The 25538-nt window shown below is 43.0% G+C and overlaps 2 protein-coding genes and 2 long non-coding RNA genes across 7 annotated transcripts in view; 2 read left to right on the top strand and 2 right to left on the bottom strand.

Annotated features, from left to right (window-relative positions):
• CENPF (centromere protein F) overlaps positions 1–9430 on the bottom strand; it is a 39212-nt gene extending 29782 nt beyond the window's left edge. The window contains exons 1-6 of one of the 2 annotated variants that reach the window (XM_083433265.1): positions 9273–9430; positions 5505–5700; positions 4688–4884; positions 3971–4080; positions 1661–1758; positions 1045–1336 (exon numbers count right to left, since the gene is read on the bottom strand). In XM_083433265.1, the coding sequence (XP_083289391.1) occupies positions 1045–1336; positions 1661–1758; positions 3971–4080; positions 4688–4884; positions 5505–5666 (859 nt within the window). In that variant the 5' untranslated portion in view covers positions 5667–5700; positions 9273–9430. The remainder of the gene's footprint in view (positions 1–1044; positions 1337–1660; positions 1759–3970; positions 4081–4687; positions 4885–5504; positions 5701–9272) is intronic. The other variant, XM_083433266.1, reaches the window with a different exon arrangement.
• Positions 6776–9225, top strand: LOC310674315. The gene is made up of 3 exons (XR_014509521.1): positions 6776–6814; positions 6994–7717; positions 9017–9225. It is a non-coding gene; the product is annotated as an uncharacterized lncRNA (long non-coding RNA).
• A 7423-nt stretch (positions 9431–16853) lies between the features above and the next one.
• Positions 16854–18817, bottom strand: LOC310674317. The gene is made up of 2 exons (XR_014509523.1): positions 18133–18817; positions 16854–17895 (listed from the first exon to the last, which is right to left on the bottom strand). It is a non-coding gene; the product is annotated as an uncharacterized lncRNA (long non-coding RNA).
• A 1346-nt stretch (positions 18818–20163) lies between these two features.
• PTPN14 (protein tyrosine phosphatase non-receptor type 14) overlaps positions 20164–25538 on the top strand; it is a 518691-nt gene continuing 513316 nt past the window's right edge. For 2 of the 3 annotated variants that reach the window (XM_083433272.1, XM_083433271.1), the window contains exon 1: positions 20334–20937. The gene's annotated coding sequence lies outside the window, so the exon portion shown is untranslated. Of the gene's footprint in view, positions 20938–25538 lie in introns of all 3 variants that reach the window. The other variant, XM_083433273.1, reaches the window with a different exon arrangement.

Raw genomic sequence — 25538 nt, 5'->3', positions numbered from 1 at the left:
CACATGTGGTGGGAGTGCAAGAAAATAAGAGAATTTTGGGAGGTTATTTACAATGAAATTTTAAAAAATGTTTAAATTTTCCATTAACAAAAAACCTGAGGCTCTTTTACTTGGTATTATGCAACAAGAAATTTAAAAAACTGCCCGACCCATATTTATATACGCGACCACCGCAGCTAGGATTATAATAGCCAAAAATTGGAAAAGCAATAACATCCCCACGAAAACTGACTGGTTAGTAAAAATGATGGAGTCCTCACAGCTTGCAAATTATCTGGGAGATTAAGAAGAAACACCATACAAAGAGTCAATAAAGATTGGTCAATATTTAAAGACTATCTCAAAATTTATATAGAAAATACAAATCTCCTGACAGATGTATAAATAACTCTAATAAATAGAGAAGTTAAGACGAGAGAAAAGATGTAATTATTGCAAAAGAAAAACAAAATAAGCAATATGAAATGTGCATAGATTTAATGAGTGACAAAATTACACAGTGAGACTGGCTGGAAGTCAATAATCACAGTATGTTCGCATCTTGGTTGGTAGGTAGGTAGAAGGGGTGATGAAGGTGAAGTATGGTGTTGTATGTTTTGTATGTAATATATGTAAGGTAATGTTAAGTATATATATTTTTTGTAAAGTATTTATATTTATAGTAAAATGGGGGGGGATCATACTTAAATTCTTTTGAGTTCTCTAGATAGAATAATAAAAATAATAATAATGGTTGCAGGACACCTTTTAATGTCCTGATCTTGTGCAAGCATGTAACTCAGGGATGCAGAACCTGTAGACCCCCAGATATAGCTGGACTCCAACTCCCATCATACCCAACTCGTGGCTGGGCTAATGGAACCCAACATCTGGAGGGCCACAGGTTCTCCATCACTGATGCAAGCATTTGCAATCTGGAATGAGCACTACTATACCACTGTAGTGCCAGCATTGCAAGGACATCAGCTGCATTGTGTTGCAGGAGGCTAACTAACTGCAAAGTTCAAGAACGAGTTCAAGTTTGTTACAATATTTGCGAGATACCTTGGTTCTGGATTTTCATCTTGTCAACGAATGAAGAGTCCTTGCAACTTTCTGAGACGCTGCTGGTGAACTCTTTCTTTGCCGATCTCCGGTCTTTGTGACTAGGAGTTGTCCCAGATTCCCAAGGAAAATGCGATGGCATTGACCCGCTGCTCACAGGAGTTTCTTGACTACTGGATAAAGGCCGGCTTGGCGTTTTCTCTTGTTGCCATGAGAACACAGACGAGGAAGCCTGTTGCCGGGCAATTTCTCTGCGACTTATAGTACTTTCGGGATGTGAGGGGATTGTTTTCTTTTAAAAACAAAAGAAGAGAGGGAAAAAATGCTTACCTAATTGGACTGGCCTCAGTACAGAAGATTCTTCAGAGAAAAAGAATTGACTACTGAGAGCTGGAACACACAACAGAGGTCACTCTCTAGAATACTGTTCTTTATGAGGAGAATGAAAACCTCTACCCATTCATCATTCTTCAACCTGTATGACAGTTTTGCAATCTGAAAGTCAACTGTGGGCTGCTTCACTATTTTGTTTAGCTTTCTTTTGGTTGAGAAACTCCACCTTTCCTATTCTGAACCAATTCTTTGTGTTAACAGCATTCTAAGCCTTGTTTCATACCATTACTTGACACTTCACACTCTTCAGCTCAGCTTCCAACCTCCTCCTTTCTTCTGTTTCTTTGTTGTATTTTACTTGAAGCTCCTCAAACTTTGAATCTGTTCGTGCAAAAAATAAACATCTCAGTAAGCTTATGAAGCAAATGTTATACGTCTCTGTGTGTCCTTATAAAAGGAACAAAGATACTGAAGTGTGATGTTTCTCAACATGGCATACTAGCAAATCATGCCATTCGGATGTAAGGAGCATCCTTTACAATACATAATGGCTCTGTCTGCATACAGAGGCAAGCTAAAGTACTTGGATTAAGAAACCAGAGCGTGCAAAAAGCAAGAGCTTCCTGACAACTAGAAGAATGGCATCTTGTAAATCACAAGTTTGGAATATTGCTGGACTACAATTCCTATCATCCCTGACCTTTGGTCATTCTGGCTAGGACTGATGGAAGGTAAAGGTAAAGGGACCCCTGACCATTAGGTCCAGTCGTGGCCGACTCTGGGGTTGCGACGCTCATCTCACTTTATTGGCCGAGGGAGCCGGTGTACAGCATCCGGGTCATGTGGCCAGCCTGACTAAGCCGTTTCTGGCGAACCAGAGCAGCGCACGGAAACGCCGTTTACCTTCCTGCCGGAGCGGTACCTATTTATCTACTTGCAATGCTAGGTTAGCAGGAGCAGGGACCGAGCAACGGGAGCTCACCCCATTGCAGGGATTCGAAACGCCGACCTTCTGATCGGCAAGTTCTAGGCTCTGTGCCACCCGCAGCCATTTGATGGAAGGTAGCGTGAAACAATTTCTAGAAGAAGAGAAGAGTTTGGATTTGATATCCCGCTTTATCACTACCCGAAGGATTCTCAAAGCGGCTAACATTCTCCTTTCCCTTCCTTTCCCACAACAAATACTCTGTGAGGTGAGTGGGGCTGAGAGACTTCAGAGAAGTGTGACTAGCCCAAGGTCACTCAGCAGCTGCATGTGGAGGAGCGGGGAATCGAACCCGGTTCACCAGATTACCTGTCCACCGCTCTTATCCACTACACCACGCTGGCTCTCAGATTTGCCATTCCCTAGGGCAAACAAACCAGGTGATGCCTCTAGTTACGAACTTAATTTGTTCTGGTACCTCTAGTTAAGAACTTAATCTGTTCTTAACCTGAAATTGTTCTTAACTAGAGGTGTGCTTTCGTAATGGGGGCTCTTGCTGCTGCTGCGCCGCCGGCACACGATTTCCGTTCTCATTCTGGGGCAAAGTTCTCAACTCGAGGTAATTCTTCCAGGTTAGCGGAGTTTGTAACCTGAGGTGTTTGTAACTCGAGGTACCACTGTATAGAGAACAGTCTAGTGTTATGTCTGAACCTAAGGTTGTGGTTTGTTTTTCCGTAAGAAACCAACCAGGAGTTAAGGCTGGCTAACAAGTATGGTTTGTTAGGGTAAAACAAACTTTTGTCCCAAGTACAGTACGGACCTCCAGAACGAATTAAGTTCTTAACCTGAGGTACCACTGTACAGGCATAAGGCTAAGCTGTCCTCTTCTGGCTTGTTCATCCACTTACACCAGAGGAGGAACAAATCAGGAGCAACTGTTTATATGCACCAGCACAATATGGTGTAATAAGCAAAGAGCCCTGGCTTACTAATTTTATGTTTGTTGAATTGTGTTAAGGAAAAAGAGTAACAAAAAACATTGGTATCCAAGTGTTGCACATTTAACAATCGTCAGAATTATGCATGCAAAAGTGAGGAAGGATAGTTGGGAAAGAGGAAAGATGGAAATATTTGACAGCAAAAAGCAGTTGTTATGCTGGACATAATGTTAAGGAAACAAGGAAATTATAGAGAAAACCTGGAGTCTGGAGGCCGGTTGAGCAATACCGTACATAAAAAGAGCATTCAAAACATAAGAAACTGGGAAAGATTATATTATATGTTGATATGAAGAAACTAAAGTTAAAATGTAAGTTTTAAGCATTATTTGTTACGTTAATAAGGTTGGTTTTATTCATGTGGCATTTTGATAAAAACCTCAATAATGCTGTAAATGGCTTCTTGATTTTCCAGGAAGTTTGAAAATGCTTATATGCACAATTATAAAGTGTTTGCTTTTTAAGAACCTCGGTTTACCACTACATGTGAACACAGTCACTGTCTGGGCATTTTGCCCTCAAGATGAACAGGACACAATTAATATATAATATGGATGACAGTTGGCCATGTGGGCAGGATTGCACCATTGTTAACTTTTAAAAACATATGGGTACAAAAAACATCTAGGAATTCTATCCATAAAGTTCTTAAGATAAAAACAAAGCATACCATTGTGGCTTGGTGTTGAAGGAGCAGCGAAGTTCTTCTGTGGTGTACTATTGAAAGATATATCTGCAGCAGCAAAAGTTTTCTGGCTTCTTTCTAGTTCATATTTGTATCTATTTTTTAATAAAAATAAATAAAGGCATAGAAAGTTACCTTAATAATAAGAAATGTAAGTTTGGATTCAGACTAAATTAGCTGAACTTAGGTCACATTAAAATCGTTGGGACAAGTTAGCCATGATTTCACTGTGATCCAAGCTCAAATAATTTACTTAGCAATCCATTGCACACTCACTTAGAAGCAAGTTAGGTAAAGGGACCCCTGACCATTAGGTCCAGTTGTGACCGACTCTGGGGTTGCGGCGCTCATCTCGCTTTATTGGCCAAGGGAGCCGGCATACAGCTTCTGGGTCATGTGGCCAGCATGACTAAGCCACTTCTGGCAAACCAGAGCAGCACACAGAAACGCCGTTTACCTTCTGCCACAGCGGTACCTGTTTATCTACTTGTACTTTGACATGCTTTCGAACTGCTAGGTTGGCAGGAGCAGGGACCGAGCAGCAGGAGCTCACCCCATCGTGGGGCTTCGAACCGCCAACCTTCTGATCAGCAAGCCCTAGGCTCTGTGGTTTAGACCACAGCGCCACCCGCGTCCCCTTGCATCTAATAGAGCAAAGATGGCTACCCCTGGTTGGGAGGAGCTCAGCTAGTAGAACCTCACCTTTTAAGTTCTTGTTCAAGCCTTTCAGTTTGTTTCTTGCTCGAGAGGAGTTGTCCTTCTTGAACGCTGACTTGTGTTTCTTTCACCTGAAGTTCATGAGAAAGTTTCTGCCTGGTTTTCTCTAGGCTGTCACAGAGTTCCATCAGGTTCTGGTTTTCTCTCTTCAGCGTCGCTCCTTCGTTTTTTTCATTTTCCACCTAATTGGAAGAGTGCACAGCCACACCCAGTATGACTTGATGTAGGTTGCTTATTTTAAAGTTATGTTTTATTATCACATTTTTGTATTGCAGTAGATTGTTATAAGGTGTACACTCTTTGTTTTTTTCAGCTTGTAAACCGTCTTGGGTATTGTAAGTTAGAAAGACGGTATACAAATTAAAAGTGATGAAGATGATGATTTTCACTGCTGTTCTGTGAAAAACCACCTCAATCAGTTCTGGAGAAGAGTTACTATTTTTATCCGGACTGTTTTTCAATGGGATATCAACATAACATTGGAGTGGAATATGAAAAGCCTAATCTAAGTGTTAAACCAAAGCTAGCCAGTGTAGTGTCCTTGTACATAAATTATAGTGTCGTCCTTTTTAAGTTGCGCCCAAGGATAATATATGACATTCATGGTGATTCTGGCCACTGTGGCTCTTCCCCTCCCAGCTTCTAGTCATTAAACAGTAAAAACTTGCTAGAAGCAGAAATACTACATATTTCCAGTATGTGCCTTTTTAATTGAAGCAATGAAAAAATTATGAGAATATACTAGCAATATCAGATTGTCCCCTAAATCGGTGCTATATTTATATCTATATAGTTATACTACCTTCTGCTTCTGCTTTTGCAAAGCAGCCTCCAGAGACTCCAGCTGAAAGTGCCTTTGCTGCCGCTCTTTTTTGAGCTTCTCAAGTTGACTTTCAAGTTCTTGAATCTTGTGAAGGGCTCTTGTGGAAAGGCCTTCCTTCCACTCTTCCACAGCCCAGCTCATCTCGTCAGATTCCGACCCCTTAAGGAACAGGAGGCTTCACAAAGGGGGGGGGGGGGGAGAAAAGAAAAGAAAAATAATGACCTTAAGTGGCCATTGCCCTTTTGAGTGTCCACAAATATTTCTCTGCTAGCCTTTGCCAAGCTGGTGCAATCTAAATGTTTCGGACTACAATTCCTATCAGCCCAAATTGTTGGAAGGGCACTAGGTTGGAAAAGACTGGTCCATATGATTGAAATAAAGGATAGATTCTGTGTCTGTAAGTCTTATTCCTCAGTTATGTACTAATTTAGAAAGTGGGTGGAAGTCATTATAGGTGGAAGGAATTTTTTATGTATAGAAATGTTTTCTTTTATGTATGTTATTTGTTTTGTTATACTGTTGACTGGTGATATATATGTGTGTGTAAAAGAAAGTGGGCTGGGGGCATGGGGCAGGGGTCTTACTAGTTCACTACAGAGACTACAGAGCCGAAGGCTGAGGTGAAAGGTGGTGTGTGGGTTGAGCCCTCAGTTATTATTACTACAGTGGTGCCTCGCAAGACGAAAAGAATCCGTTCCGTGAGTCTCTTCGTCTAGCGGTTTTTTCGTCTTGCGAAGCAAGCCCATTAGCGGATTAGCGCTATTAGCGGTTTAGCGGCTATTAAAGGCTTAAGAGATTAGCGTATTAGCTGCTAAAAGGCTATTAGCAGCTTAGTGCCTTAGAAAAAGGGGGTGGGGAGCGGGAAAAAAACCCCAGGAATCGCAAGCCCATAGCAAATTCGTCCTGCGAAGCACCTCTGAAAACAGAAAACCCTTTCGTCTAGCGGGTTTTCCGTCTTGCGAGGCATTCGTCTTGCGGGGCACCACTGTAATTTATATGCCACTTAACATCAATGCCAATTTTTAAGTGGTTTATACAAATAAAACCAAGTACGCAAACATTTTTAAGTCATGCTGGAATCCTAACCTTCAGATGGGCCATATGGGGGAGATCAGGATGTGGTTGTGTGTTTTATTTGCTAATTGTTGTTGTTCTTTTGTTCTTTTTATTTTATTCTTCTCTATTTCACTTTTTCCTTTGTTTTTTATTTATTTTGTTTTTCTTCTCCTTTTGGAGTCCTATGTCTGGGGCCTGGGTGAGAGGCTGAGAGAAGAAAGGAAAGATCTCAGGTGAGAGCTGGGAAGAACTACTGTCCTCTGTGGGTGGTAAGGGCCATGAATTACTTTTAAGAGAGCACTCCATACTTTACTTATTCCGTTTGCATTTCCTGTAGTTGCAGTTTTATTATAGGAAAATCTTAATAAAATATTTTCTTTTTTAATGATGTGGTGTATCTCCCCAGCTGAAGAGGCCTCAAGCTGGCATGGATGACCTACCCTGGCAAATCTACTGATGGCGGCTAAAGGAAAGCTCTGCTGCCCCTCTGATTAGGAGGTCAAAAAGGGGGGGGGGGTTGTCAAGGCAGGAAGTGGGTGTGTTGGGTGCAAGCAGAGGGATAAACAAAGTTGTGCTGCACCCAACTCCCTTAATTTCACTGGCCCCGTTCACAGAGCACAGTGTAATTTACACCACCAAAAATGCAGGCATAATTAACACTCATCCCGAAGGAATCGACAGAAGGGCAGAAAATTAAGGTTTACACTGCTCCTCACAACCCCAATCCCCTGCCTAGGAACAGCTAAGATGTAGCTTAACTTGCAAAGGAGTCAGTGACTGTGATGACTGAGACAGTCCTAGGTGAGTTGATCACCATCATATTTTGGCTGATCCACTATGCAGGTACGCCATTGCCAGGCACTATGTTTTTATGATCTTATATTGTTTTGATTATATATGTCACTGTATCTTTTTTGGGTATAATGATTAATATTAATTACAATTATATCTTGCCCTTCATTCCAAAGGTGCCCAGCGCCATTCTCCGCATGAGGGACTCAACACACTGTAAAAAGAAGCTGATGCTGCTTTTGCTCTGAGTAAGGCAGCATGACCCACTAACCAATGGTCCCTTAGACAACTTCTAAAAGGGCATTTGACGAATTCATGGGAGATCAGTCTACCAATGGCTTCTAGTAATCATGATGTCTACATGATTCACCCAGGATCAGAGGCAGTATGACTCTCAATACCAGTCTCTAAGGAGACTGGACAAACAGATAGGTTCCCTTTCTACCAGCACTTACTTACCTACATAAATTTCCTGGTAACCTATGGTAACCAACCAAATAATTACAGTCATACCTCATGTTACGTCCGCTTCATGTTACGTTCTTTCAGGTTACGTGCCGCAGCAACCCGAAGTACTGGAAAGGGTTACTTCCGGGTTTCGCCGCTCACGCAAAATGACGTCACTCGCAGAAGCGGCGAATCGCAACCCGCACGTGCGCAGACGCGCTGCTGCGGGCTGCGCTCTTTTCATGTTGCGAACAGGCCTCCAGAACGGATCCCGTTCACAACCAGAGGTACCACTGTATTAGAAGGCAGAACAGATACATTTTTACCCTTAATGTAAAAATATATAATGAAGGTGCCAGGCTTCTCCCTGGGGAGAGCATTCCAGAGATGAAGAGCCACTACAGAGAATGCCTGTTCTTGTGTTGCCACCATCCAAACCTCTTATGGAGGAGGCACATGAAGAAGGGCCTCAGATGATGAATGCAGAGTCTGGGGCGGTTTATATGGAGAGAAGGTGGACCTTGAGGCATTGCGGTCCTGAGCCATTTAAGGCTTATAGTCAAAATCAGCACTTTGAATTGGGCCCGGAAGCTGGTTTTATGTTCCTGGAATGACAAAGTGGCTTTTGAAGTAAGGTTACAGGGAACCAGACAGAGGGCCTTCTCGGTAGTGGCACCCACCCTGTAGAACACCCTCCCTTCAGATGTGAAGGAAATAAGTAGCTATCCTATCTTTAAAAGACATCTGAAGGCAGCCCTGTTCAGGGAAGTTTTTAATATTTAACACTGTATTGTTTTTAATACTTGATTGGGAGCCGCCCAGAGTGGCTGAGGAGACTCAGCCAGATGGGTGGGGTATAAATAATAAATTATTATTATTATTATTATTATTTTGATATGTAAAGAGCACTTACAAAAAACAAAACAAAACCCACAAGTACTGCAAAATGCAACATTTTGAACCCTCCCAAAACTGTGTTTCCCAGACAGGTGGAGAGGGGTGGGGAGCAGTTTCCCACCGCTTCAAAATTTCCATTCATTTTAGATTTTACACCTACCTGGAAGTAAGGCTGCAATTCTATTCCCCCGCTTACTTGAGAGGAAGCTCCACTGGATGCAACGAGAGTTTCTTATGAGCAGACATGTATTGAAGTGCGTGGTTAAGTCTTCCCTGCAACCCTCTTTCTTTCTTTTTAGAAATCTATTGAAGAACGTCAGTGCAAACGTATGCACTTCTACTGGGGAGTAAGCCCTATGGAACTTCATGAGGCTTAAACTTCTGAACATCACATTAAATAGATAAATATCTATCTATACATACATGCATACACACGATAAACAGACACATAAACTATACAATGAAAGCTGTGCATAATATAAAAATAATAATGCAAGACATATATTCTTCTCTGAGTCCATCCTTCCCCTCCCACGGGAAGATCCGCTCTCCTACCTTCGTTTCCCGCTGCAACACCCAGGATCTCGCCTTCGCTCCTCATTCAGCGCTTACAGAGGATTCAAACCTGCCACCATCTCCCCGACGCAGGCGGTTAGCGGAGGACAAGCCGGGACACCGATTGGCCAGCCCCGAATGTCAATCTCTTTCCTGCGTTCTTCAGTTGAGCCAATAGGGAATCACCGGCGGGTGTGACGACACCTCGCTTCTGAGTGGCGAGTTTGGGTTTCCTCTTCAAACCTCATTGGCTGGGAGGGCGGAAAATAAAGGCGGGAGGCGACGTTGCGCTTTCTTTTTATCCAACAGCGAACGCGCCAAGAGTTCCTTTCAGAGTCGTGTCACAAAAGGCAACAAAGGAGTTATTGTAAAGCGAGGGTAGCCCGCGTCGTGGGTTCCCGCCAAACCTTCTGGACTACAACTCCCATCAGCCCCCGCGAGCATGGGGAATGGTCAGGGGTAATGGGAGTTGTGGTCCACAACATGAGGCGTGGTGAGAGATGAGCCACCACAGCAATAAAGACTAACCAGTTTAGCATGGCATGAACTCTCGTGGATTAGAGACAGTAATCACGAAAAGGCTGTGCGGAATCTGGAACCCCCTTTGTTTGCTCTTTATGCCTGGACGGATCTGCTATGCCCAGTCCTCACTGCTGATGAGACCAGCAGTGGAGACTGGGGAGCACAAGGTTGTTTTTTGTGATGTGTCACCCAGAGAGATTTGTTTTCTTTATTTAGTTCAGGGGTAGGCAACCTAAGGCCCGGGGGCTGGATGCGGCCCAATCACCTTCTCAATCCGGCCCGCAGACGGTCCGGGAATCAGCATGTTTTTACAATGAGTAGAATGTGTCCTTTTACAGTGGTACCTCGGGTTACATACGCTTCAGGTTACAGACTCCGCTAACCCAGAAATAGTACCTCGGGTTAAGAACTTTGCTTCAGGATGAGAACAGAAATCGTGCTCTGGCAGCATGGCAGCAGCAGGAGGCCCCATTAGCTAAAGTGGTGCTTCAGGTTAAGAACAGTTTCAGGTTAAGAACAGACCTCCGGAACGAATTAAGTACTTAACCTGAGGTACCACTGTATTTAAAATGCATCTCTGGGTTATTTGTGGGGCATAGGAATTCGTAAAATAAGTGGAAACATGTAGATAAGAAATGAATAAATATAGAGGCAAATGGGAAGATGATGGGCTCAGTTCAGTTACATGTAATTAAGTTTGGTTTCGGCATAGGATGAAGATATTGTGGATTTGCTTCTTCTAAGTAAACATGCGTAAGATTGAAATATGAAGTCCCTATTTAAAACTGTGCTTGTCATGGGATTGTTAAAGTTGAAGAAATAAGTGCTTTGAAATGGGGATAATGCTGTTGTTATTGGTCCTTCTTATGGGCTTTTCATAGGCATTTGGCTGGCCACTGCAAGAGCAGGGAGGTGGAATAGATGGGGCACATATATATTTGAAAGCAACTGTTCTCAGGTCATTCCACTTAAAATTAAGTCCAGGATGTATGCAATAATAAAGATGTTAACTATTCTGTAACTGATAATGTGCTCCTTTCATTTATGAGCTTTGCCTGATTTTTTGAAATACAAAGATCAGAATACCTTATCTGTTCTTGCCACTAGGTGATTCCCTTTTCCACAGGAAAAGGCAAAACAATTCTGTTCGCTTTTATACAGGAAAAGCAGAAATCTGTCTACAGTGGGGGGGTTTTAAATAAAAAATGTTAGGAGTGCTGTATAACCAGGACTCTAGCTGTACCAGGTTTGTCAGATGACTGATATTAGATCTTGTTTTGAAAGATTACCACATTCTGGAACATCTCTAGCATGGTGTTTGGAATAGTTTGCTTTTTGGCATCAGTGTAGCAATAAGGCTACAATCCTTATTCCTGCACTTAATCAATCCTATCCACCTCTGCGGAAGGAAAAGGATTCATGCAAGCAGAATGCTAATGATGAAGTATGGGCCATTCCTCAGCCCTGACAAACATACATTTTTTAACACATATTTTCATTTCATGTGAACGTATCCTCATTTTTGAATAGACATTTAGGCAGATGCAAATGGTTATTATGTTTCCTTTCACCCTTCAGTTTGTGACTGGCCTTCAGACCTCTTACACTGACCCTTTCCCCATTATCCATGCTAGCATCCCATTAAAATATATTAAACGGAACTTAACAGGCTTCAGCTCAGGCAGAAGATCAGTATTCCCATCACTGTTGAAAAAGCAACTGCTTATGTTCGCACTCTTAAGTGCCGACTTGCACAGATAAAGGAAAGACCTGAGTCTGTAAGCTAGTCAAGGCAATAATTTCAAAAGCAATGACCTCATGCTTTTTTCTTTTTTGGATGTGTAGGTTGTGGCGGGGTTATATCACCTAAGAATCAGAAACCATTACGTGAGATATTTTATTTCATTTGCCTGGGGCTGGGAACCTTTTTCAGGTCAAGGGCCACATTCCTTTGTGGATAGCCTTCCAGGGGCCACATTCCAGTGGTGGGTGTGCCCAGACATTCATCACTCTCCAACCTCCATCCAGGCAAGGAATATATGTTATCACAGTTCAAGGGCACATTCTAGCTGGGTAAAATCACTAGAGGAGGCCAAGAAGCAGAGGCGGTTTTAGGGTAGTGCAATCGGTACAGCCACACTGGGTGCTGTGCTGCAGGGGGCGCCACAACAATGCTGTGGAATGGAGTGAGAGAGGTGGGGCGTGCCAGATTCTAGCGTCGCACAGGGCGCTGCTGAAATCTGAGAGCCCAAAGTCCACCACTGCACAGAGCAGGGCCAGTGAGAGTTGTGGTCTAAGGGACATGGCTCGGATAGAGTTTTGAGAACCAGATAAAGAGGCTGGCAGGCTGCATTTAGCCCTTTGGACCTGAGATTTTCCACCTGTGCTCTATACCCACTTACCTGAGAATAAAGCCCATGGAACTCAATGGTGCTTCCTTCTGATTAGGCATGTTTAGAATTGCACTCCAAGTAACTTTGATTTAAATAACACACACACACACACACACACACACACACACACACACACACACTGGCCCTGCCCTGCTACTATGGAGTCTGAGAATTCTCGCCTGGAGCAATTTTCTTGAATTATTGGGAAAATTATAATCAAAAATAGGAAACATGGCTCTATAAATAAGAACACATCAGCATCTCAGTCTCCAGGGATAAATGAGAGAAAATTCCAAAATGTTGAGAAAAAACAATGGTGTTTTTAGTCTACAACTTGAGTTTGTTATCTTGCTTGATGTCTTTTTTATTTTTATGGTTGATAACCTAGTGAAAACTATTTGGCTCAGTGTGCTGCTTTAGCAACTGTAAGCCATAAAGTATTAAAACATGTTAGCTCATGCTTCATGACAACAGGTTTGTTTTCCAGCATTGTGTAATCCAAATTCCTTTTCCAAAAGAAAAAAAAGAAAAGAACAATTACTAAATGTAACTATTAGTTGGCACATCAGACATTGGAAAAATAAACTTACTTATTAATTATGGCGCACATCACAAAATTTAAAAAGTACCGTCTTGCGCAGCATGAATGCTATTGGCTGTAGCTTCTGCTAATGTACATGTTGTGTATTAAGAGTTCTGAAAGGATATTTGGTGCCTGTGCAACACCCAGAATTTGTACACATGACATTGGTCCCAAGATGGTTGTACATGAGAAATGAGCCTTGAGATTCTATGTCTTCCCACACATATACAGTGGTACCTCGGGTTTAGAACTTAATTCATTCCGGAGGTCCGTTCTTAACCTGGAACGGTTCTTAACCTGAAGCACCACTTTAGCTAATGGGCCTCCTGCTGCTGCCATGCTGCCAGAGGACGATTTCTGTTCTCATCCTGAAGCAAAGTTCTTAACCCGAGGTACTATTTCTGGTTAGCCGAGTCTGTAACCTGAAGCGTCTGTAACCTGAAGCGTCTGTAACCCGAGGTACCACTGTATTCCTCTTCACCAGTTCGTATGTCATTATGCAATTTGGTACTTTTTAAGGTGCCACAATACATTACTGCTTGTTCAGAAAAACCCCTGTTATGTACTGAGTTGAATAGGATCCAAAAGGCAGCAGGCTGATTGGTCCTAGAACAATAGGGTCCAGAATGCAGCAGTCTGATTGGTCCTAGAACAATAGGGTCCAGAATGCAGCAGTCTGATTGGTCCTAGAACAATAGGGTCCAGAATGCAGCAGTCTGATTGGTCCACAGGAGCCACCCAATCCAGCTCCAGGTGGAAGTGAATCCGCAACCCGATTGGGCTACAGGTGAATCTCAGAATTAGCCAATCACGTCGGGCCCAAATATACTCCGAGTATATTTCAACCCCCAAAGACATTTAAGTGTTCATTGGATAAGGCAGGGACTGAAGCTGCTCTCATCTACCTAGAGATTCAAGCCCTCCCCTTGCCACCCAGGCAAACATGAAAACTTCTGCTCAACCTGGGAGGTCTGGCAACTCTATGTGGACCAGACCTTAGTAAATTCTTTGGGTTTAAGACCTTTTGCTGCACCCAAAGTCGAGATGCAGAGTACCCAAGCCTGATCCAGTTATTTATTAATCAAGTTAATTATTAAAGGCCTTGTACATTTATACAATTCATATGTTTACTTCAAGCACTATATATTCCACGCATCACCAGGATTAAATAACCACTTTTAAGAGCCATATCTATAACATAAATATGAAGGATTTATCTCAATGTGAAATTTATGCCCAATATCCCCATAGGTTTTGCAGCCATCATTGGAAACACGCTTAAATTTGCCATTTTAGATGCATACTCTAAACTCATAAAAGTGTGTGCATCTTCAGAAGATGCCAAGGGAATTGTGTTATTAAGTAGCCCTTTCTCAAGCTCTGTTCATTTAAAAATTCGATAGTTTTGGTTCAAAATCCCATACCAGCATTTTTCCATCCATTACCAAGGAAATCAAAGCTAGATGAAAGTGTGTGTGTGTGTGTGTATATGTGGTAGATTTTATATCAGGGTGAAAAGACCATGTATAGAAATGTAGGCATCCGCCTCCAGTTTTGTGGCTTATGCCATAATTTACAGTACTACAAACCAATTTTATTTGTTTTTGCATCAACATGCGACATTTGAAACTCCGGTGTATCAAGTAAAAAAATTGTTATGCTTTTTATTTGATACGTAGGCATTTGAAATGCCACATATTGATGAAAAAAACAAAAAAAGATACTTGTAGCACTGTAAATGTTGGAATAAAAAAAGAAATGGGCTGGTCTTTATGGTTCTGCAAAAGTGTTATTTTCACTGCAACAGAGTAACAGTTGCCTCTTTAGAACATTGTTGGTGCAGCTATAAAAAGATTACCTTTTGAAAAATGTACCAACTCTCCCATATTCTGAAGGATACCAATACAAAAACATGAGCACTTGAACACTGGTGAGCCTTGAGCAAATTATGCTTTTGATTTATATAAAATCTTGTTAAATATCCAAAATGGTGGTTAAAAAAAAGTATGGGGAAAAGATCTGGGAAGCGTGATTGAAGACAGAGATTGGGACAAATTGAGGTCAAGCAACCCTGAGATGGTTTCTGCTAATATTAAAGAGGCCACTGAAAAAATATCACATCAGTGGTAAAGGGCGCACATGGAATGGGCTCTCATTACCTCCACGATCAGTTGTGTTTTGGAGGAGATGTGGGATTAAAGGTACATATCATCACCTCTGGTGTGAATGCACTCTGATATGAGGGCTTGGTCTTATGTACAAAATGAAATGATTAGTATTACAGAAGATAATAGTGAATTTACTCTAGCATTATTTTTGCTTTCTATGCTTATGGGACATAATAAGGATATCAAGTCTAAGGACTTAATTTCACACTTTCAAATTGTGCAAAAACTTGGCAGTGCAAAAGCTCTGGACAGCCATAACTTACCAACAAAGTACAGAACGATTTAGACGTTAGCAGTAGTGGAGAAAATTACACATAATATCCGAGCTTCATAAGGAAAAGAAAAGCCACTATAATTTTACGTCACCTGGCATGACTTTATTACACGTGCATCCAGCAAAGACCTAAACACACACACCAGCAGTTATGGACTTTTGGCAACTTCAGTGTATATAAATTGAAATCTGGGACTGTTAATTCTTTGCTGTGCCTTCTATATTGTGTGGGTTTTTTGTTTTCCCTTTCCTATGTTTTAAATAGTATTTTTTTGCTTTTGAATTAAAAAAAGACCACCAGGAATAGATGATGTAGATAGATAGATAGATAGATAGATAGATAGATAGATAGATGGCTTCACACACACTTAGACCTGTTCATCCAGGTCTTATCTTCTTATCTGTGTTCCTTGCAGGAGTTCCAGCCCAAATCTGGAATGTTTCTTCTTTTCCTTCCTTCCTTTTACCAACTCAGGGTGTGGCATGCAAAGTTCTCCAGGGCATTGTGCTATGCAGCACAACAAACAGTATAACCTGGTTAATATTACCTTGGAACCTTTTTCAAAAGTTTCCATCTGTATGGAGAGATTTCAATATGTATACTGAAGGTCATCCAGAATTTAATGCCATGAGGCAATCTCTACAGGCCCATTTAAACACATGGCAGTGGCTGAATTGCACTTCCTTCCAGCGATTCTCTACAAAGGGTAGAGCGTGTGGCCATTCTAGATTTCAGTACATTCTAGATTTCAGTACATTCCAGGTGAAATATACTGAAGACACACTCAGTATGAATTTCATGCTCTTTATTCAGCTCATAGTAGCAATGAATGAAGCTTTCCCCAAAATGTCTAGCTATATATACCGTACATTATTTACACAATGGGCCCCGCATGATTGGCTAATTCCGGGCTGCTCCTGTAGGCCAATCAGGTTGTGGATTCACTTCCTCCAGAAGCCTGATTGGCTGCTCCAGCAGGCCAATCAGGTCGCTGATTCACTTCCACCTGGAGCTGGATGGGGTGGCTCCTGCAGACCAATCAGACTGCTGCATTCTGGATCCTATCGTTCTAGGATTCAGCACAGTACCTAACACCAGGTATGCAACTAACAATTACTGCAGAGCTGCTGTAGTTTTTAGCAGAATTCATTTATTTGTTTTTGCAAGGTAAGGAACGTACATTCACACCATACAATGCAGCACCCTCACAGAGCTACAAATACCAGCACCATTAACAAACTACAGCTCCCATGATTCTTTGGGGGAATCCATAACTGTTAAAAGTGGTTTTAACAGTGCTTTAAATGTACAAGTGCTTCAAATGTACAGTGTGGATGTGACCATAGGGGGCATAAGTTAACAGCCAAATGTTTTATCATATGTGGCCTCCCCAGATGCTTAGAAAGTTGAGTTAATTTTAATATTGTCTTGGTATTTTAATTTTTGTATGTTTTAAAGTACAGTTTGAAGACCGGAGAAGTACCATCAAAAGCACAATGGCAAGACAAGTTGATGAACTATGCAGAGTTAGCAAAGTTAACGGACAAACTGCATGAAAAGGACAATAGTGACTTTGGGAAAGAATGGGAACTCTTTACAATATATTTGCAGAAACAACAGAAAGAAATGGTCTTGCTGGCAGGATTTAAACATTTTCAATTTTATTTACAGAGAACAAGAAGTATAACAATGTGATAACATAAAATTGTATATAAACAGCAGAATGTATCATCTGATGTAATAAACCAGAAATGGTAGTTGAGGGAAGTCAACAGGGAGGGGGGGGGGGAATTGGAAAACCTATGTTTAACAATGATATTGGATATTTGTTTTGAAAAAAGAAAATTAATAAAAATTATAAAATAAAATAAAGTACAGTAGTGAATTTTTCTCGAGGGTGGCTCTCATTTACTCTCCATCTACTGTACGGGATGAGTTTTCTAAGAACATGGTTGGTGCAACATCTGGAAAGGCCAATTTGTTGGCTTGTCCAAATCCAAAAATAATACCAGAAATTGTCCAAATCCAAAAATTACCAGAGGGCCACAGGTTCACCACCCCTCCCATAATTATGAATTATGGTAATTGTTGGAATCCAACTCCTATTTGTTCTAGCCAGTGGTCAATGGGGGTTTGTTCTGCCAAGAATAGATATTATTTTTGGATTTGGACAAGCCAACAAGCATGCCAGGTTTGTTCCTTGATAATATTTTATTTACAGGTAGGATGTGAAAACAAGGAACAAAGGGAAAAGCAAAAAAACTTATAATTTACATCCCTTTAGTGACTGGGAAGCCCTCAAAACAACAATGGGCAGGTTTCTGAAATAGCCATCTTCCATAGTCTTGATCTATGCTACAATTCATGGAGTTTCCAAGTCCCGTTTATTTTTTTGCAAACTTAAACATTCTCTAGGACCAAGTGACTAGACACCAGTGTTCCTTTAACTGGTGGCCAATCTTGAAGCCCTGCTGCCCATGACTAAGTGATAGACAATAAATTAACCACCTTATCAGCAGGTGTCCAAACCCAGGATAAGAAATGCAGTTGGCTAACTAAAGGGTCCCAGACCCCCTCCAAAAGAATGCTCTGGGTATGAGGTGCCATTGCTGTATGCACACCTCAAACTTCTCACAATACCAAGGCATTCCACGTTACCATTTCAGAGTTGTGGCCAAACATCTGGAGGGCCAGCGGCATAGCTGTCAAGCATCCCTTATTTGGTGGGACAGTCCCTTATCCCTAGAGCCATGCCCCGCTGTTGTCCCTTATTGATGAGGCTTTGTTTGGCTGCTGGCTGGGCTTCCCGCCTTTGGTCCGAAAAATCCCTTATTTTGGCTGCTGATCCCTTATTTTCGAGGCTGCCGATCCCTTATTTTCGAGGCTGCTGGTCGCTTATTTTCAAATCTGTAAGTTGACAGCTATGGCCAGTGGTTCCTCAACCCCGCATCATAGCTTTAATGTAACTATAAAGCACTACTATTACTAATTCTAACTTCTTGTACTAACCATATTCCCTTGGTAGCGATACTTCCAACAGGGCTTTCTTTCATGTGTATATGCCTACAATTGCATCTGAAACCTGTGACCACAAACAATATTCAAGGTTCATCTCCTTCTCCAGAATTTCTAGAAGTCAACTCTCTGACTGTTTGTGAGTGTATGATGCATCTTGTCCACAGTGCACATACGTAGAAATGTATGTAAGTGCATATCAACATGTGAATTCTACACTAAAGCATCATGCACATCCAGGCAGGGGTATATTTTGAGCTGTTAACATATTGTAATACATTTATATTTCTCTCTAGCAACAAATACCATTGTGTTTGACTTTGAAGTGAATTGAGGGCAGGCTCATGTAAAGCAAATAAACATAGCACCATCGATGTGGGATGGTTAATTCAAATCCTTATTGTGGCATTGGACTTGGCAGAGAGGTTGAAAATCCAATATGATGATGACAAAATATTCCATCCCTGCTAGCATTTTGCGCTCCAAAACAAAACAAAACTTTTTTAAAAAAATTTGATTTTCACGAGGAAACAATGAACATGCAACTTCCTCTGCAACCCTCTGAAGGACAAGCAACTGAAAAGCTTTTGAGTCTTATCTAAAGTACAGTGGTACCTCTGGTTATGTACTTAATTCGTTCTGGAGGTCCGTTCTTAACCTGAAGCACCAGTTTAGCTAATGGGGCCTCCTGCTGCCGCTGCACCGCTGGAGCACGATTTCTGTTCTTATCCTGAAGCAAAGTTCTTAACCAGAGGTAATATTTATGGGTTAGCGGAGTATGTAACCTGAAGTGTATGTAACCTGAGGTACCACTGTAGAAGAAATTAAGAGTCCAAATCGCAGGCCTTTTTTTAACCCATGGTGGCTGCCACCAAATTGGATCAGGCTGGCTAGCAGACCACTAGGGCAGGATCAGGCCTGAAGGTTGATGGTCCACCACATGGTATATACTATAGGAAGCAGAGCAGGCCTTGACAATATGTAAAGGCCGGAGTGGCACTTGATGTGACATAATGGCGTTTCAAGTATATCCCAATGTCTTCTGTGAAAAGCTTGTGGGCATGTGGCAATATCCCCGAGTTTCTTGGGAAGAAGGATCCACCTCCGCAGCTCTGTGGGGAAGAATGGGGAGTCTCCTAACACCTCCCAAACAAAGACCCACGACTGATCCTGCTTTAAATGCATAGTGCAGATGGAGCCTTAAGTTCCTTCCCCGGAGTTGGAAGCTATCCTTTTTAAAATGCAAGCTAAGGACAGAACTGTGAAGGCCTTTCCCTGCAACCAGGCCTGCGAGGCGGTTTTCAAGGGAACTCTTTCATAAAAGGGGCCAGCCGAAACCGCGAAGCCTGGCTTCGTCCGCCAAGTCCCGCCACCCCTCTCAAACTCCGCTCCCACCCGCGGAGGAGAAAAGCCGCCACCTTCCCTTTCGGCTTCTTTTTTTTTCCAGGCCGCCTTCTCCCCAAGCCCAAACTTCCTTAAGAGTCAGGGAAGCACCTCCCTCCCCTCGTCTGCGACGCACAAAACACAACAGCGCGACTTTCCCGGTTCTTTTGCTTTGCGGCAGGAAGACCCTTACAGATCCGAAGTGTGTGTCCCCCCTCCACCCCAGGCTTATTTGCCAGCGATCGGGTTTTTGCTCTCCTCTCCCCACTGTGCCCGCGGTTGCAGCGCGCCTTCCTGCAGAGCAATCCCCACCCGCGTTGCGATCCACCTCGGCGCCTCCCTTCTCCTCCTCCCTCCCTTGGCATCTGCTCTGCCCTCCTCGGGAAAGAGTCGCACTTGGAAGGCATCATCCTTGGCTTGGGCTGGACGAATTAAAAAAAAAAAAATCCCTTTCCACACTCCTCTCTTCCATTCATTTGCGCTATATATAAATATATAAAGTGTGAGCCGTGTAAAAAAAGGGGGGTAGAGGAAAGGAGGAAAGAAAGAAAGAAAGAAAGAAAGAAAGAAAGAAAGAAAGAAAGAAAGAAAGCCAAGTCCCCGCCGACGTCTCCTGCCCTGCCGTGGCAGCGGCCGCTCCGCATTCTTGGCATTCCTGGGCCGTGACTCCGAGGTCGGCGGCGGCTCCTCCAAGCAGCTCCGCGTTACGCGCCAGAGAAAGAGCGCCGTGCGCGCGCGCGCTTCCCGACCGCCACTCCGGCTCCTCCTCGCTTTATAATCCGGACTCCAATCCCCTCCCTCACGTCCTTTCCCCACCCTCCTGGCTCCCTAACCGCCCCCTGTCCCAGCGCCCGTCCTGCCCTCCTTCCCGAATTTTATGCCTCCTCTCTCAAACTTCTCCAAAACTTTCCCCAGCGCCGCTGGGACGCACGAGTGTGTTTCTTAGCGAAGGGGGAGGAGAAGGCGGAGTCGGTTTTCCTTCTCTTTCTCTCCCTGTTTGCTACTCCCCAACAAAACTTCGCCACCATCCAGATTCTCCCCTTTCTCACAGCACCGCCCCCCCCCCCCGCGTCGCCAGTTATTATTATTAGTATTATTGCAGCGAACAACTTAAAACTTTCTTCCCCTTGCTGCGTGGATATTTTTTGGTGAAGAAGGAAACTTTGCGCATCCATCGCTGGATCTTCCTCACGGAGTTTTGTATGCGTGCGTGTGTGCTTTGCATAAAAGCTTTACTTTTTCTCTTGGGGGCGGAGAAAGCAAGGGATCCCAGCGGACGAGGCGCGTTGGGGAGAAGAAGCTGCTTTTGGGTGACCCAAGAAACAGGTAAGTGCAGGGATCGGAGCGGGGGGGGGGGCGAAATTGAAGAGTGGACGCAGTTTATAGCGTTAAACAGGAAGCTGGAATCTTGTGATAAGACGATGCTGTGTGTTTTGTGTTAGGGGGGGGAAAGTCTGCCTATAAAATGTGGGAGCAGTTGGCATGCAGTTTCTGAGACAAGCTTCTACTTCTTTTACTCTCCCCCCCCTCCACCCCGCCCCGATTTTAAATAGGGTTGGCTAATGTGCACGCTTTGCATTTAGAGGGAGTCCTGAAACTCAAAGGGCCTTTTAGACAAAACACTACTTTTGTAACCTACAGTGCGATCTTGTGCATGCCTACTCGAAAGTAAGTCTCATTAGGTTCAGTGGAACTTGCTCCCAGGTAAGCAGGTTTGGGATCGCGCTCCTTCGCTCCTTTCTGTTGTTTGTTTTAAAGCCGGTAAACAGATGAACGAACTTCTCTGCTCCGTGGATCTTTTGCTCAACTTTCAGCCAGCTCCCCTCCCACTCTCTGCTGGGTGAATTTACCTTCTTGCTCTTTGTTAGTTACCAGTCAAGTCTATACTGGTCATCCAGCGCTGGCAAACTGCGGTGTCAAGAAGCAAGGAATGTGGTGGAGTCTGCTTGTGTTCCTTGTCTGACAATATTAATCTTAAAAAAAAAAGTTTCTAAAAGCTATCTTTTAAGGGGTGAGTCATTGGCGGTCCAGTATATACACAGAATAAGGTCTCTCTCTCTCTCTGTGCACTTAAACATTGTAAATGGGATGAGGTTTGCTAGTTTTGAACTCTGTGGGCAAAAGGGCCCTTTTGATTACAAGTTTCTTTCTTTGTAGTCTCTTGGAATGTGGATAATGAAAGGTGCGGATAATGAAGGGAAGGTGTCAGATACGGAATGTCTTGCTTTAAATATTTCCCCCTGTGATGTCTTTATTCCTGTGAAATGTGCATGCTGAAAAGTTTATGTAATAGGAAGACCTGTTTTATATTTGCAATGTTTATTTTAGAAATAAAGCACACACAAGTGGTTTCTGTAGATCCTAGTCATGCGTGGACTTTTACAAGCTCGAAGCTGGTGTGCTTAGATGCTCACTAGCCATTAGGAATGGTGGATCAAACCTAGAGTCTACCTAGTTCAATTGTGGCCACCTAGATGCTTCAGGGAAACCAGTAGGGCATTGAGGCAGCTTCCCTTGTTGCTGGATGCTGGCAGTTCATATATTTGCATGCTGGAATATTTTGTCCACAACTTGCGTTGCTAATGTATATAATGTGGTCTCCACCATCTGGATTTCCCCAGTGGATATGAGAGGTGGATCTACTGTATTCAGGCCGTGCTTAGCAGTAGCCTTGGAAAGAATGTCTAGATCTGGACTTTTTTTGGTTTGCACATAAATGCGGATCACTGGATTGCTGAGACTGATAATTGTGCAAGAGTTGCCTGACTGCGGAATGTGTGAACTGGTTTAAGTGAAAAGCAGTGTGTTGGGCCAACATGATAGTGATGGCTCATACATACAGGCGCCACTTGATATTGTAGTCATCCTATGATAGCCAGGGGTGTGTGAACCAGACAAGCTGCATGGTGAGGTCACTTGGGCAAGGGGGTGGTGACTTACTCGAAGCAGATCACTCAACTTTGGGGTCTCCGGCAACTAAGCCCAGCATATTGTCCATCATTAGTGATTTTTGGATCTGGCTTGTGGGCATGGTGGATGAGGGCCTGGGTGTCTTTTGTAAGCTTCTTCTCCCAGCTCCCATTTATAGTGCTGTTTTCCAGTGTGCTTTAAGAATATAAGAAGAGCTCTGCCATATGAGACCAAAGGCCCATCTAGTCCAGCATTCTCTTCCAACAGCGGCCAGCCAAGGCCACTAACCCTGATGACTATATTCTACCTCCACTGTCAGAAGCAGCACTGTATGACCCTGCATACCAGCTGCTGGGAGTCACACATGGGAAAAGTGCTTTTGTGCTAATACCCTCCTTGCAGGCTTTTCACAAGCATCTGGTTGGCCACTGTGATAACAGGATGCTGGACAGGCTCTTCTTCTGTTAGTTAGACACGTATGGAAAACTCACCAAAAAAGTGCAAATGTACTCTCTCACTTGTGCTTCTCAGCAACCGGTACTCAGAGGCATCCTTGTCATAATGATTAATAAGTAATATTTGTCTCACATACTTCTGAGTGAATGCTGAACCATCTTAAAACAAGCAAGACTGTTGAATTTAAGTCACTTAATCCATGAGTGTATTTTGGGAGTCTTAACAGTGCAATGCAACTCAGAGGAAAGTTCTATTCATTGGTGCTTATTCCCTGGCAAGTGGAGTTAGGATTGCAGTCTAATTTGTGAATCTTTTTGAACTCTGGCAACATGGATTGTGTTATTTACTTTGCAAGATGCATAAAAGTATTTTGTTGATGATGATAGTGATAATATAGTTTTAGGTGGGATAAGTCCCACGATTGGAATGTAAAAATGGAGGGATACAATCTATTTCAGAGAAACAGACCAGACAAGAAAGGAGGAGGAGTGGCGTTATATGTCAGGGATGTGTATACCTGTGAAGAGATCCAAGATTTAGAACCTCAAAGCCAAAGTGAGAGCATTTGGGTCAAAATTAAGGGAGAGAAGAATAATAGTGACCTCATTGTGGGAGTTTACTACAGATCCCCAAGCCAAACGGAGGACATAGATGATGCCTTCCTGGAACAGATGGCCAAGCATGCAAAAGGAAGGGAGATAGTAGTAATGGGGGACTTCAATTACCCAGATATTTGTTGGATGTCAAACTCAGCCAAGAGCATAAGGTCAAACAGATTCCTCGCTGGCCTTGCAGACAACTTCATTGTCCAGAAAGTGGGAGAAGCAACAAGAGGAACAGCCATTTTAGATCTGGTCCTAACCAATGTCGATGACCTGGTTAATGGGGTAGAAGTGGAAGGATCATTAGGTGCAAGTGATCATGCTCTTCTGAAGTTTACTATACAACGGAAAGGAGAAGCCAAGCATACTAGGACTCAATTTCTTGACTTTAAGAATGCCGACTTCATAAAACTTAGGGAAGTGCTGGGTGAGATCCCATGGACAGTAATACTAAAAGGAAAGGGAGTTCATGATGGCTGGGAGTTTGTTAAGAGGGAGATAGTAAAAGCACAACTTCAGGCAATACCAATGAGACGGAAACATGGAAGGTGCCTAAAGAAGCCAGGGTGGCTATCTAAAGAACTTTTAACTGAGTTAAGATTAAAAAAGGATGTGTACAAAAAATGGAAAAGGGGGGAAACCACCAAAGAGGAATTCAAACAAATAGCCAGCACGTGTAGACACAAAGTCAGAAAAGCTAAAGCACAGAATGAACTCAGGCTTGCTAGAGAGGTTAAAAGCAACAAAAAAGGCTTCTATGGGTATGTTCGTAGCAAAAGGAAGAACAAAGAAACAGTGGGGTCACTCAGAGGAGAAGATGGTGAAATGCAAACAGGGGACACAGAAAGGGCTGAACTCCTCAATGCCTTCTTTGCCTCAGTCTTCTCCGATAAAGAAAACAATGCCCGACCTGAAGAATTTGGAGGAAATGATTCAGCAGAGGAAACACAGCCCAGAATAACTAAGGAGATAGTACAAGAATACTTGGCTAGTTTAGATGTATTCAAGTCTCCAGGGCCAGATGAACTGCATCCAAGAGTATTAAAAGAACTGGCAGATGTGATCTCAGAACCACTGGCAGTCATCTTTGAGAATTCCTGGAGAACAGGCGAAGTCCCGGCAGACTGGAGGAGGGCAAATGTTGTCCCTATTTTCAAAAAGGGGAAAAGAGAGGACCCAAATAATTACCGCCCAGTCAGTCTAACATCAATACCAGGGAAGATTCTGGAGCAGATCATTAAGCAAACAATCTGTGAGCACCTAGAAAGGAATGCTGTGATCACCAATAGTCAGCATGGATTTCTGAAAAATAAATCATGTCAGACTAACCTGATCTCATTTTTTGACAGAATTACAAGCCTGGTAGATGAAGGGAACGCAGTGGATGTAGTCTACCTTGATTTCAGCAAGGCATTTGACAAGGTGCCCCATGATATTCTTGTAAAGAAGCTGGTAAAATGCGGTCTTGACTATGCTACCACTCAGTGGATTTGTAACTGGCTGACTGACCGGACCCAAAGGGTGCTCATCAATGGTTCCTCTTCATCCTGGAGAAGAGTGACTAGTGGGGTGCCACAGGGTTCTGTCTTGGGCCCGGTCTTATTCAACATCTTTATCAACGACTTGGATGATGGACTCAAGGGCATCCTGATCAAATTTGCAGATGACACCAAACTGGGAGGGGTGGCTAACACCCCAGAAGACAGGATCACACTTCAAAACGACCTTGACAGATTAGAGAACTGGGCCAAAACAAACAAGATGAATTTTAACAGGGAGAAATGTAAAGTATTGCACTTGGGCAAAAAAAATGAGAGGCACAAATACAAGATGGGTGACACCTGGCTTGAGAGCAGTACATGTGAAAAGGATCTAGGAGTCTTGGTTGACCACAAACTTAACATGAGCCAACAGTGTGACGCGGCAGCCAAAAAAGCCAATGCAATTCTGGGCTGCATC

The sequence above is a fragment of the Podarcis tiliguerta genome (assembly GCF_965153285.1).
Source record: "Podarcis tiliguerta genome assembly, chromosome: 3".
NCBI classification, from domain to species: Eukaryota; Metazoa; Chordata; class Lepidosauria; order Squamata; family Lacertidae; genus Podarcis; species Podarcis tiliguerta.
The sequence above is the reverse complement of the archived record's forward strand: the minus strand, read 5'-3'. Positions and strand labels throughout refer to the sequence as shown.